General features: G+C 29.0%; 1 protein-coding gene across 1 annotated transcript; it reads left to right on the top strand.

The window, feature by feature from the left end:
• Positions 1 to 5,689: 5,689 nt before the first annotated feature.
• On the top strand, positions 5,690 to 8,569 carry LOC130975419 (receptor-like protein 7). The gene has a single exon (XM_057900219.1). The coding sequence runs from the start codon at positions 5,690 to 5,692 to the stop codon at positions 8,567 to 8,569; it is 2,880 nt and encodes a 959-aa protein (XP_057756202.1).
• The last annotated feature ends 6,605 nt before the right edge of the window (positions 8,570 to 15,174 follow it).

The following is a 15,174-nucleotide window of genomic DNA, read 5'->3' as shown; positions in this document are numbered from 1 at the left end:
AAGCTTTTTGGTAACTGAAAATAACCCATAATATAAGAAGGTATCGATTGGGCCACTGATTTTATTAGTACCTTTTTGTCGACTTTAGATAGAATATGCTCTTTCCATCCTTTTAGCTTCTTTTAGACTCTTTCCTAGACAAATTCAAAAACCAATTTCTTGAAATGACCTATAAGAGTTGGTAGTCCCGATATTTTGAGTGAATCTTTACTGTCTTAATATTTAGCCAATCTTGAATAAACATTTTTTTGGTAGAAGGAACATTTCGGCTAAAGAAAATTTTATATTTGTCCAAATTGATTTTCTGAAGCTTCTTGGTAGGCTTTGAGAATTTTTATCATTGCTTCAATGTTCTGGTCATTAGATTTTAAAAAAATTATGCTATCATCCGTAAAAAATAAATGTGTAATTTTTGGGGTTGATCGAGTTACTTTAGTGTCTCTAATTGTGAGTCTTTTCTCTTTGTAGTAGACCCGAGAAAACTTCAGCACAAAAAATGAAGAGGTATAAGAATATAGGATCTCCTTATCGAATATTTCTCGATGGCCGAAATTTCCTTGAAGGAACTCCATTAATAAGGATTTGAAAAGAAACTGTATCAATACATGTTCCAATTAAATCTATATCCATCTCGTAGGGAGTACTAGTCCCATATGTTTCAATACTGCTAGGAGGATCGACCATTTAATTCAATCATAGGCCTTCGTCATGTTCGGTTTCACTCCCATAAATCTTTTATTTCCCGCTTGCTTTTTCCTCATGTGGTGGAATATCTCATACGCCACTAACCCGTTATCTGTGATCACAGCCTTCTCAAAACAATTTCGAAAAGAATAAGTTTTAATCTATTGGTTCCCATGAATATAGACATTAAAATATGAAATAAAGGAGATGTTAAGATTCAGATTACAACTGCACTAAAAGCAAAGAGATTTAGGTTGTGAGAACTTGGGATTGATCCAACATACCGTGATGATCTCGCACGATCAGTAAACCCAATTAGACATAGATCAAAGCTTCCGCATTCAGAAAAAAACAAGTTATGAATTAGGTATGCATTTAGACTTTTTTTTTTCTTCAGATACTTTATTTATCCAAATCTTTCACCATTCAAATAAAATAAACTAATTTATATCTGAAATTATTCAAAATATATAAAAATGAAATATCAATTCAAAATTTAACTTTAAATCATATATTTTTAATAATTTTTATGAATTATTTATACTTTATAATATTTTATTATATTATTAAGTAATATTAACCATTAATTAGGACATATTTTATGCTGAATAATGCAATTATCAATGCTGATGATTATCTAATGCACGATGTAGAAGACATGCAGTTTTGTTAGTAACAATCATAATTCAACTTGCACAAGTTGATCCTAATCCATCTTAAGCATTAATAAAGACTAGAAGCAAGAAAAATTAAGTAGAAAAAACAGCTTGAATAAAAATCAAATTTGAGTTGCAAACTTTAGTACTTCATATACTTGTGATGAAATGGAGCCATATTTTTTGTTGATATGTAGCATCTTTGGGTCCAGAATATATATTATACTATACTATACCATGAAGTCATCAAAGTTTCATCTATCATTTCTTAAACTTTATGTTACGCCCTTTAGTTTATTGTTTAAAGCTTGATTAAATATAAGACCAAAGCAACTTCGTGGTACTTTGACAAACATATTATAAAACATCCCCTCCAACGTGGTTATATGCTTGGTCGCTGTTGGTCTCCAACATATAATATTTAATTAAATTGAACACAAAATTAAGTTTTCTGTTGGAAATTAAATATTAATTAAATTCAACTGCCTTATATTGCAATATATTATTTTTCAGAAATTTACATCAAATGGGTGCAAGCATTCGGATAAAATGCTACTTAAATTCCACACACGACTAAGTCACAGTTTCATTCCTTTATTCAAGAGGTGGAATCTTTCCTCCAACAACCCTTCAGGTGTCGTATATATACCATGTACATGTATGTTCTTATCGGCTAAGTTCAATCATTCGCTTCTATTAAGATAATGTTATGTTACTGATTGACAATTGTTTACAATATTTTGCACGACTCTTTTTATTACTATTATGTATTGAACATCCAAAATGGTTCTTTTTCTATCATAGCTGCTTAAAATATTTTAGGATGTTGTAAAAAATCAGGAAATTTCTAATTTGGTATTTAATTACCTTTCATTTTCTTTTTTTTTTATTTTTTTGTACCTTTTAATTAATTTGCTATTTTAGCTACAAATACTTTAATTTATTGATAATCTCATAATTTCTTTAAGAATTATTCTCTATGTTCAAGTGTTTTTTCAATACAAATTTTTACAAGTAATTTATATTTATACGTTTCGTATCGTTTCTTCATCTTTTTCGTTATTGTTGTCATTAATACTACATCTTCCTCCTTCTCCTCCTCCTCTTCCTCCTTCTTTTTTCGTTGGAATTTCTTTTTTTTTCTCTCTTTTTCCTCCATCATCAATTATCTCGTTGTTGAAGATAATGAATAATTCATATTCAAATTGTCAATTGAATCATAACGAAATTGATTATTGTTTTGAATCCAATCAAGTGGTTGATGTGTAGTTCAATTCAGAAGAAAAAATGTAGTATTAGAGGAAATATTTTTCTGTATTTGCAGTAAATTCGGGTGTAACACGAAAATATTTGGGTGTATTTTTATTCTGATAAGTTCTGCATAATTCAAAACTTTTCCTCTTTCTCCTTTTCATCTTCTGTTGTTTTTTTTCTTATTCATCTTTTCCTTTTTGTTTTATCTTCTCAAGTTTCTTTTTATTTTACTCTATTAACAAGAATAAAAACAAAAAAATCAAACAAAGAAGAAGAAACACATAATGTTGTAAAATTACTTAGAAGATGATGAACTTACATTCATTTAACTAAAAGAAAGAAAGAAATAAGGAAAAAAAAGGAAAAAAATGCAGCATTAGAAAAAACATTTTTCTGTATTTGTAGCAAATTTAGGTGTAACACGAAAATATTCTGGTGTAAAATAAAGATATTTGGATGTATTTTTATTTTAATAAGTTCTGCATAATTCAAAACTCTTCGTCTTCCTCCTCATTTTCTGCTACTTCTTCTTTTTTTTCTTTCATCACCATCACCATCTTCTTCTTTTTTTTTTTTTTCTTATTCATCTTTTTCTTTTTGTTTTATCTTCTCAAGTTTCTTCTTGTTTTACTCTCTTAATAAGAATAAAAATAAAAAAATCAAACAAAGGAAAAGAAGAAACACATAATATTGTAAAATTACTTAGAAGAGGATGAACTTACATTCATTGAACTAAAAGAAAGAAAGAAATAAGAAAAAAAGAAAAAAAATGCAGAGAAAATATTTTTCTGTATTTGCAGCAAATTTGGATGTAAAATAATTCAAAACTCTTTCTTCTTCCTCCTTCTTATTTTCTGCTGCTTCTTCTTTTTCATCTTCTTATTTCATATTCTCATTATTTATTTTGGGAAAAAAATCAAATAAAAAAGAAAAACTACATAATGTTATAAAATAAATAGAAAGAGAATGAGGAAAAAATACAGCAACAACAATAGTAAAAAAATGACGATGAAAATAAAATACGTGAAGAAAAAAGAGGAAAAATACAAAGAAGAAGGAGAAGAAGAAGGAAGAGGAGGAGGAGGAGGAACACAAAGCGTGTTACAGAAACTATTAAGTAGCGTGCGTATTGACACATTTGTATGGATGAGCGTTCTTTTTATTAGGTTTGGTATAATTTATATGACTTGTAAACTAAAATAACTTATATGTGTATAGTATTTTTTTTAATCAGAGATACAGAGATGTCAAGGTTTTGAACACCTCAATGGATTACCTATATTGAGAGAAGAACACAAAGAGCTTCTCAGAATTTTCTTTTTCCTGTTTATTAATTTGAGGTGGGGATTAAACGAGGAAAAAAACTAGTAATTATGAAATAAAATATTGTCACGTTTTTTTTAAAATTACGTGATAACAAAATTTTTTTAATTATATAAACACGTAATAATTTAGTTAATATTAGTAATTAATTTTAATATATAAATAATATTTTTTATTTTGAATATATAATTCATTCAACACTATATCTTTTGTATCTAAGGGTATTTGACAAAATAAAAAAAATATTTCTCTAAATATACTTAAATATATTTAAATACGTAGCATATATTTTAGATCTAAATATCAAACACAATATTATAAAGAAAGTTGTCTATCAAACTTGTCTCTTTTTTATTTCTAAAAAATTTAATATCAATCTAAAATTGTTTGTATATTTTCCATTATCGGTAAAGTTGGTCTAGTTTATTTTCATTATAAATTATTGTGATTCAATAGCTAAATAGAGGAAATATATATCATTTAAAAAAATTAATTATTCTATTAATTTTTAGAGATCTGTTACACATAAATCTTTTTGACTTACAAGTCTTATAAGTTGGCACAAGCTCAATAAAACACACGCATTACACTCCCACATTCAAGAGTAAATAAACGCACGTTATTCAACTGCTTTTTGTTTCCAAAACGCGCTACTCACCATGCATTATGAACGACTCTTCTTCTTTCTCTATGAAAACGAGTTTCTTGCCAAATTTGAAAATAATGGAACTTCAGAAATACACCCAAACGGTTACAGGAATTCACCCAAACGATTATAGAAATATACCCAAAGGTTTACAAAAACACACCCAAAGGATTACAAAACTACACCCAAAGGATTTAAGAAATACACCAAAAATTCGTTGAAGTACACCTTATGCATAATTCAGAACTCTTTCTCTTTCTCCTCCTCATCTTCTGCTACTTCTTCTTCTTCAAAAACGATTTCATAACTTAATGTAAAAAAACAATGGAAATCGAGAATAACGAAAAAAAACGGAGAGAAAAGCACGTAAATGGAGAAGGAGAAAGAGAAGGCAAGAAACGAAAGAAAAGAAGGAGAAGAAGAGGAAGAAGAAGAAGAACGTACAACAAGAAGAAGAATAAGGTGCAGTGAAAACGTGTAGTAACGATTCGAAGTGCATTAATACAAAAAACTTGTATAAAAAATGCTTGTATGTGAAAAATATCCCTAATTTTTATAGTTTTACAGAATTTTTAATTAAGTCTTTATATTTTTTTTATTTAGGTTTCTATACTATTTTTAATTTTATAATTAAATTTTTTTTAATATAAAAAATATTAGAATTAACTAAATATTTTTTTTATAAATTAAAAATATTTATAATTAAAAATCTAATTAGGTATTTGACTATTTATTTTTTAAAAAAAATATTCTATTAATTTTAATATTTTTTACATAAAAATGACTTAATTACAAAATTAAAAATAATATAGAGATCTAATTGACAAAAAAATATACAAATCTAAGTATAAATTTGTGGAACTATATGATTCCACAGAGTAATTGAACCTTTAACAACATATCATCAATAGAATTTTGTGCCATCCGTCTTAACTCTTAACTCTCAGTCTCTATATCGATGAGCTGATTTGTTCAAACTAACATGTAACAGGAAATTTGTACTAAAATTAACTCCTTAAAATATTGAGTCGTTGGTAGTTGGTACAATCAATATATATTGGCATGGTGTTTGCTTTAACTTTTCATTTAAACTTAAGCGTTGAACCAATTAAAAGGCCATAACGCAATGGAGTTATTGCGGCATCTTGCTTTGTCATTACACTTTCTTCTCTTTTTTCATCACTCACTCTTCTCATCATTCCCACTCACAAACTGCTTAACTATGAATCATTCAACCACTAATGTGTGTCATGAAGATGAAAGCAACGCCTTATTGAAGTTTAAGGAAAGCTTTGTGATCAGTAAGTCTGCTTCTCAAAATCCATTCAGTTATCCTAAAACTGCTTCTTGGATTCCAACTACAGATTGCTGCTCATCATGGCATGGCGTTGAATGCGACGATCTCACAGGTCATGTGACTGGCATTGATCTTAGTAGCAGCCAGCTTTATGGTTCCATGGATGGCAATAGCACTCTTTTCTCACTTGTGCATCTTCGAAGTCTTGATCTTTCGGACAACAACTTCAATCACTCTCAAGTTCCAGCTAGGATAGGTTATCTTTCACCGCTAAGGCATCTGAATCTTTCTCATGCCTCTGAAACCACATTCTCTGGCGAAGTCCCACATGAAGTTTCACTGCTGCCCAACTTGTTGTCCCTTGATCTCCGCAGCTATATTGGTGTGGATAATCCCCATGATCCAATCAACCATTTAAGACTCAAGACAACCACACTAAGATCCTTAATTCAAAACTCAACTAGACTCAAAGAACTCCATCTCTCTTTTGTGACTATATCGTCATTTGTACCAAATATACTCACAAATCTTACACATCTGGAGCAACTATCCCTTTCTTATTGTGAACTATATGGTGAATTTCCAATTGGGGTGTTCCATCTTCCAAAATTAAGAGTTTTGAATTTAGAGTACAACAATAACCTCACTGGTATGTTGCCTGATTTTCACTCAAGTTCACTCATCAGCTTATTGAATCTCAGAGGAACAAGTTTCCATGGTTCTTTACCAGCATCCATTGGAAATCTTAATTCCTTGTATTGGTTCTCAATTTCAGAATGCAAATTTTATGGTTCTATTCCTTCTTCAATAGGGAACCTCACTCAGCTTGAGTATTTTATGCTTGGATACAATAAAATAAGCGGTGAAATTCCATATTCTATAGGGAACTTAACCAATTTAGCACACTTGAGTCTTTTTGAAAATAACCTTTCTGGTGAAATTCCTCGTTCTCTCTTTGGCCTAGAGAACCTTGAAACTCTTGTTCTAGGGAATAATTTGTTGAAGGGACAAGTAGAGCTTGAGATGTTTCTAAAGCTGAAAGTGCTAACTGATCTAGATATATCATCCAATAATTTGGTTTTGACCACTAGGAAAAGTTCTTCCAATGTAACCCTTCCTCCAATTCAAGCATTGGATTTGGATTCTTGCAACCTAAGTGGTGAAATCCCATCATGGATAATGAACCTAACCGCTTTATTTTACTTGAGTCTTCAGCAAAATAACCTGCAAGGTGAAATCCCTCTCTCTCTGTTTAGACTAGAGAATCTTGAATCTTTTTCTTTAAGCAACAATTTGTTGGAAGGTCAGATAGATCTTAAAAGGTTTCTAAATCTCAAAAGCCTTAATTTTCTTACCTTAGGACACAACAACTTATCTCTGCTCAGTGGAACATTTTCCATCAATAATGCAACCCTTCCTCCATTAGAAGTACTAGATTTGGTATCATGCAATGTAGGTGAGTTTCCAGTTGTTATTTTCCAGCTGGATGCACTATCTTATCTAGATGTGTCATATAATGATGTTAAGTCTTTACCTAATTGGATATGCAATCTAAAATTACTTGTCTATCTTGATTTGTCCTACAACAACTTAAGCAGCGATATTCCTTCATGCATAGGAAACTTTAGCCAATCTCTTCAAGCTTTAATGCTACAAGGAAACAAATTGGTTGGCCGTATTCCTCAAACATATACAATTGGAAGTGGCCTTAAGATGATTGATTTAAGTGAAAACAATTTGCAGGGTCAGTTACCAAGAGCTTTGGTCAATTGTAGAATGTTAGAGTATCTTAATGTGGGTCATAACCAAATTAATGATTCATTTCCCTTTTGGTTGAGCACTCTTCCTGAGTTGAAAGTTATCTCTCTGCGCCATAATGAATTTTATGGACCCATCATGTGCCCAAAGCCATGCACATTTTCTAAGCTTCACATCCTTGATTTTTCTCACAACAAATTCTCCGGAATTTTGACTCCAGAAATGATCAAGAGTTGGAAATCCATGATGATGTCCAACGCAAGTCAATTGGCATATGAGAATAATGTTATACAGTTCAGTGGAAAATCTTGGTCTATTTACATTGATTATGCTTTCACAATGTCTAACAAAGGGATTGTGATGACTTATCATGAACTTCAGCACCTCTACTACATGGTAGCCATTGATCTTTCAAGTAACAGAATTTCTGGAATGATTCCAAATGTCATGGGTGAGTTGAAAAGTCTTGTCTTGCTCAACTTGTCCAATAACATGCTTTCTGGAAACATTCCTTCTTCCTTACGAAAGCTTTCAAACCTTGAAGCATTGGACTTTTCTCTCAACAACTTATCAGGAAACATTCCTCAGCAATTAACAGAACTCACCTTTTTAGAGTACTTTGATGTGTCGTTCAATAATCTTTCAGGTCCAATACCAGAAAACGGACAATTTTCCACCTTCGAAGAAAACTCGTTTGAGGGAAATCAAGGGTTGTGTGGGATTCAATTGTTGAGAAATTGTGAAGATCATGGTATGGCTTCAATGCCTCAATATGATGGAGATCAAGATTCAGGATCCTTGCTTCAATTTGATTGGAAAATAATTCTAATTGGATATGTAGGAGGACTAGTTGCTGGACTTTCTCTTGGAAATGCTTTTGGTCCGAATGTCCTCGCATGGCTAAGGAGTATCTTTAAGTGTCTTTTGATTATATTAGTGTGTAGTGTGTAAGTTTTTCATTTTTCGTTGTTTCCTTAGCAGTTTTTAAAATAAAGAAACAATGATAACTGCTAAGCATATGTAATGCAACTAATGCGTTTTGATTGCATATGGATTTAATTTTCATAGACGGACATTCAAAAACATTATATATTTTATGAATTATTTTATTAGGGAGCTATAATTATTTTTCTTTATTTATCATAGTAAAACATAAGAAATAGAAAAACAGCCCAACAGATATATTTTTATCTCAATGATTTATTTTTGGGGTAAATACTAAATACAAACACAATTATATTACACTAGCGGCTGAACAGGCACGGCCGCTTTTCTATTATTTTTAAGAAATTAATTTTTTTAATATATTATTTATTTTTCAAATTTATTAGATTTTTTTATTTTAATATTGACGTGATCTTATTTATATCATATTTTGTTGAAACTAAAATTACTATAAGACACTTTAAAATGTTAAATTATAAAACCACACAACAGATAGGTAATATAAAATGGTCATAGTTTAAAATTTTAGGTAATATATGATGTGAAATATTTGATAGAGTAAATTTTTATTCTCAACTATTCTAAAATATACAAAAAGTATTTTCAGAATGATAATGCTTCTATTGTATTTTTTTAAAAGTTTTGAATGTCGTCTATTAATTTATAATATTTTTAACTTAATTTTTTAAATTTATTATGACAAAATAACGATATGATGAGGATTTTGTCTGCTAAAATTGTGAAAATATTTTTAAAAAATAGTTTATTCATCGTACTTTATTTTGTTTTTTTTTTTGTGTTTATGTTATATTCCATACATTATTAAATTTCAATTTGATAAGTTTTTTTTATAATCAAGGGCTTATTATTTAGTTACTGTAATTTAATTAAGATTTATTTCATCACTAAATGATGTTATGTGTATTACAGTTATTGCCATTAAATAACATTTGTAGTAGCATTTTTTTTAGTTTGTACTTAAATTAGTTATTTAATAAAAATTTGTCTGGTAACTCATAAAAATATATACAATGTTATCTATGTTTTTAATTTGAGAATTTTTAATTTAGTTACCTATTGACTTGTAATATTTAATATAGTATTTTGATATTTTTTAAGAAATTAGAACACATTTTGCCATGACCAAATTTTGCTATCTATTAAATTTTTAGTTGGATAAAAATTCTATAATAAAAAGGATCCATATACTTTGTACAATACATTAATAAATACATGAGATAAAATAAAACATATTTTTGTACTATTTTTTAATAGTTGTTGTTTTGTGTTTAAGATAGATCTTTTCTAATTTAATTTTAAAAGATATATGTTGTTACCAAAATTTTATTACAAAGTTACTGTTATTATTAGTCTTATGAATATATTGCCTATTTAAAATTTATAGTATTTGTTAATTATTTGTTTTATTTTTTTTATTATAGAATTCATAATTTTGTTTGACATTAGGCATTTTATATAGTAGTGTACAATATCAAACCTCTTAATTTATTCAATACAAAAAATATTTTAAATGAATATTATGCAATGAAGATAAAATATTAAAAATATAAGTAAAGTAAGTGAGTACTAACTATTTATATTTGCATGACTTTTAGCATTGTTTGTAAATGGTTCATTATAAGAGATTGATTGAGACATTGAATTAGTATATTAAGATTATCTTGACCTACACTTATACAAAAAAAATACAAACTTAATATGTTGTAAATTATCTTAAAAGATTGTTAATCTTCTATATTAAGATTTACTGTGTTTATATGTTAACATTTCACATTAAAAATTTATTATATATTAAATATTATTAAATTAATATATTTTTTAATAATAAATAATGTTACGTGTCTCATGATTATTATCATTGGCTGATATAATAGCATTTTTTTATAATTGATATTTAAAATAGTTATTCAATAAAAATTGATTCAGTAACTCATATAAATATGTAAAGCATCGTCTATGTTTTTAATTTTAAAATTTAAAAATTATTTATCCAATCACTGTTTGTAATATTTAATATAGTATTTAGATTTTTTATAAAATTATGACCCATTTTACCGTCATCAAATTTTGGCATTTGTTAAATTTTTAAATGGACAATAATTTTATAGTAAGAAGGATTAATTTTTATTTATGCCATGTATTTAAATACATGAGATGAAATATTAATATTTTTGTATTCTTCTTCTATCATTATATTTGTATTTAGGTCAGATTTCTCCTGGTTTTATTTTAAAATTATAAAAATATATATTATTACCAAAATTTTAAAATATGAAAATATAAATTAAAATAAAAACTAAAAAAATTAAATTAAAGTATATTAAAAATTATTATGTTACATTAATTTAACACAATATATAAATACTATTTTGATAATAAAATTATTATGTTTGACAACTTTTTGTAATTATCTTATAACGTAGTATTTTTATATATAAAATGACTTCATTTTTTTTTAATATAAGAATGCAAATGCATATTTTTTTATTTTTAATATTTTATCTCAAGTATCTACATTAATTTGAAACATAAATATATTTTTTTTGTAATAAATTTTTATAATAAAAGTTTTAGTTAAAGAGTACTCAATACTTCCTTTTATAATTTAGAACAGTAAATTTAATTTCATTTCAGAGTTATTACTTTGTAAAATATATTTAATCACTCAAATTTAAAAATACACATAGTAAAAAATAAGCAATATGTTAATTTTTTTCTCTTTATTCTATTTGTTATTATTAGTTTTATGAATACATTGTTTATTTTAATTTTTTAATTATTTATATATTATACGATAAAGATGGAATATTAAAAAAATTATTATTTTGTTCACTAAATTTATTTTATGAAATAGATTATGTAAGAATATACGAAGTCTAAAAAAAATTGGACACCAAATTCTAGTAACTTTTTGTATTTTTTTTATTAAGGAATGCTCTGTAATATGTAATTTTTTTTAAGTTAAATAATAAGCATAAGAGTGTATATTAATTTAATTAATTTTGTTATAGAATACCAATTAATTATGTTACTATGACGTCTGTTATTTTGTTATTGAAAATGAATCGGTATTTAAATTGAGTACGTATTAATAGTTTTTTTATTGAAAGTGAATAAAATAAAAAAAATTGAGTACGTAGTAACAGTTTTTTTATTGAAATCAGTTTTTTAAATTCTGTCGTGTCGTGGGATAAAGTCAGTTTCCAATAAAGAGAGAACAAGGGTAAAATAAGAAGAAAGAATTGGATACCAAAATTTCGTATCCCCATTATATATTGGTATAAATATACACTAAAAATTAGACACGTATTTGATATCTCAAAACAATTTTATTATACAACTGTAAACAAATTTGATTATTTTACTATAAAAAAATTGATTATTTTAGTAACTAATTATTTAATTAAAAAAATATGTGAATATATATATATATATAAAATGACGGATTTAATAGTTAATTTTGGGTATACATACACTTAAATTTTTGGTACAAATATACATCCAAAAGATTTAATCAATAAAAAAATAATCTCAAAAGTTAAAAACTAACAAAATCTCTAAAAGATAGTATTAATTTGACAAAGTAATAAAACAAAGTTTCATTCCCTTTTATAAATGGCAAATAATTTAAGTATTTAATAAATGAATTATACATTTAATTAATTCAATTTTTTATAATAATATTTGGATAGTTATCTAAAAAATTTATATAAAAAATGGGATAAAATCAATTTGATAATAAAGATACTTTACATATATTAAAAATTAACTGCTAAATGAAGCCACATAATTTGAAGAGATTAAAATTGAAGTGTTTCTCATTGATTGAAATCAGACATAGAGTATGTTTGAAGTGAAGAAAAGATATAAGGGATATTAGATTTGCGTATAGGATGATGGAATCATGCAATACAAAACCAAATCGTTAATGGTTAATCATTGATATGAATATTGTTTAATGTTCCTGTTTTGTTGATTTTTAGCAAAGATATCTAATAGTTTAGGAGCGAAATCTACTCTTCTGTGCAGATACCAGTTTTCTAAAAGTGCAACAAAGCGCCTCGAATTAGACGACTATCGAAATAGAAAATGAATTACGATTTGTAAAAGAACAAAATAAATTAAAAAAAATTTTTCGAAAAGAAAATGTACTGAAATTGAAAAAGTTACATTGGAATTTAAAGAAAGCGGTAAAGTGCTTTCAACGGGGTCAAAGGAACTTTGACATAAAATTTAAAGGTGCTGAAATATAAATTGGACATTGAAATTAAAGAATGCTTGAAAGATAAATTTACTTGAAAAGTAAAGTTTACAGAAAGATAAACTGAAAAGATAAAACATGGAAGGAACCCTACAGAAAAAAAACTCGATCGCAGACTCAGAAATTCGTAGGAAATGTGAGTGTGCTTGAGTGTTTTCTGTGTTAAAGTTCCAACCCTTATTTCCTAAAACTTTCTAATATTTATAGCTTTCTTTTTGTAACCGATCATTAATTACACAATGCTGTCTTGCGCACGCACTCCCTGGTAACCGTTACCACTCTTTTGCCAATGAAACATTACCCATTAATTCCTCACGTGATGAAAGCCATCAACTTCTCTACTGATGTAACCGTTCGATTCATATATCCCGATCGTCCATTCAGTTTCTCTTTCGTTCAATTTTTCTCGAACCTTTGCTTCCTGAATTCCTCGCACATCAACCTTTCTTTCACCACCCTTAACCTTTCAAACTTCCTTCTTTTTTGTTCTACAATGGCCACCTCTTTATCTCATGCTACAACCTAAGATAAGGGTAAGGGTCCCGTGGTAGCACCACCAGCTCCACCAACTCTTCATGTGCTGAATCAAGTCAATGTTGAAGTTATTGACAATCCACAACTTCAAATTAATGATACCAGAATACTGATCCCTTTCACGGTAGGCGAAGATACCCATTGTTTTCTTGGGCCTGTCGAATCCCTGGAGAAGGCGAACAAGAAACTACCTTTCTTCCCTAGTGCTGAGGGGGAAGATTTATTGATCAACCAAGTCCTTGATATCTCTTTCTTCATTAATAAAAAACCTTTTAGAAATAATCCAAAGATTAATCTTCAAGGTACCGATTTCACGGCCTGGTACCAACGCCTTGCTCCTTCAAAAAACGTTGCTTGGGGGGCTCTGGGGATTCAGGAGCTCCTAAGGCTTTCCCACTTCTCACTTTCTACGCTCCCTTGGATTATTGGAGCCGTAACTTATTTTTGGAATAGGACAACTAACAATTTCTACCTTCCATGTGGAATGATTGGTATGTCCCTTTTGGATATAGCCGCTATTACAGGGCTTCCAATAAACCCTTCAGACTGTACTTCTGACATGTAACCCAGGCACCAATATAATATTGTCTCCACCAATTTCTACAGTGATTTCATTTCTCATAACATGGGTTTAGAGGGCACTGCTATTGCAGACGACGAGCATGTACCCTTTCTGTTCTATTGGCTAAATGCAGTCGTTTTCTGTTCCCGAAGTGTTTAGATATCGAAGTTCTTCCTCCCTTTGGCTGCTCTGCTTCATGAGGGAAATACTCTTAATTTGGCCAAGCTTCTTCTAGGGCATGTTTTCGAAGAGCTTGGTCAATTTGTACAGTGTCTCTGAGACAATTGTATGATTAGTACAGGTGGCCCTCTTTGGCTTCTCCAATTCTGGCTTAATGCCATTTTCGAAAAATTTATGACAAAGCCTAGAGGTGGTGCTACTGACAAACAGAACATCAAAGGCTTCCAATTGGCTGATTACAAACCAAATTTCTCAGACACACAATCGGACGAAGAATGATTTTTGGCTATTTTTTCTCTCATCCATTCCTGTAAAGATTTTTACAATGAAAACCTTAATTTCGCTCCTTTCATGCATCAAAATTGTGGACCTGCATGGCTTGATCGTTTACTCTTTCCAAATGATATCGAGGAAAATGAACTGGCTAATCGAAACTGGGCAAATTTGCTGACTGTTCAAGTAATCCCAACAGGGCTGCCCCAACACAAAAAAGAAAGGTTCAAAGTTACCTTGTACGCCCCTCATTTCACAGCCAGGCAATTGGGTTTCTCATAGGCCATTCCCACCCCTTTTCCTCGAAACAACAAACCATTTTACCACATCACTCTGACTTCTCAAAGTGAGCTTGATTTCTGCCTCTTAACAAATCAACAACAAAGGAAACGTTTCAACTTTCTCGTTTATGATCGCAGCTCATATATCACCAAGTCTTGCTTCGAATGGTGGACTGCTTACTACTTTAAATACAGTCGTACTTTAGAGAAAATCCAACAATCTGCCATTCGAATAGCTCCTGCTGCTGAAGGTTCTCCCAAAAAATCTCAGAAAAGAAAGGCTGACACCACAGCTTCCTCACATCAACCACAACACAAAAGTCGAAGAACTCCCACCAGAACTTCCAGAAGGGTAACTATTCCTTCATGTACCCATGCACTTTAAACTGGACTATTTCTTAATCATATTTACTTAACAATTCTTGATTTCGATCTTTTCATCAGTTATGGTTACAACCATCGAGTGAAAACTCCAATGGAAGAGAGCAATCTATCCAAA

Source organism: Arachis stenosperma, chromosome 4, assembly GCF_014773155.1.
Source record: "Arachis stenosperma cultivar V10309 chromosome 4, arast.V10309.gnm1.PFL2, whole genome shotgun sequence".
In the NCBI taxonomy this organism is placed as follows: Eukaryota; Viridiplantae; Streptophyta; class Magnoliopsida; order Fabales; family Fabaceae; genus Arachis; species Arachis stenosperma.
Note: the sequence above shows the minus strand (reverse complement) of the source record. Positions and strands in the feature narration are given on the sequence as shown.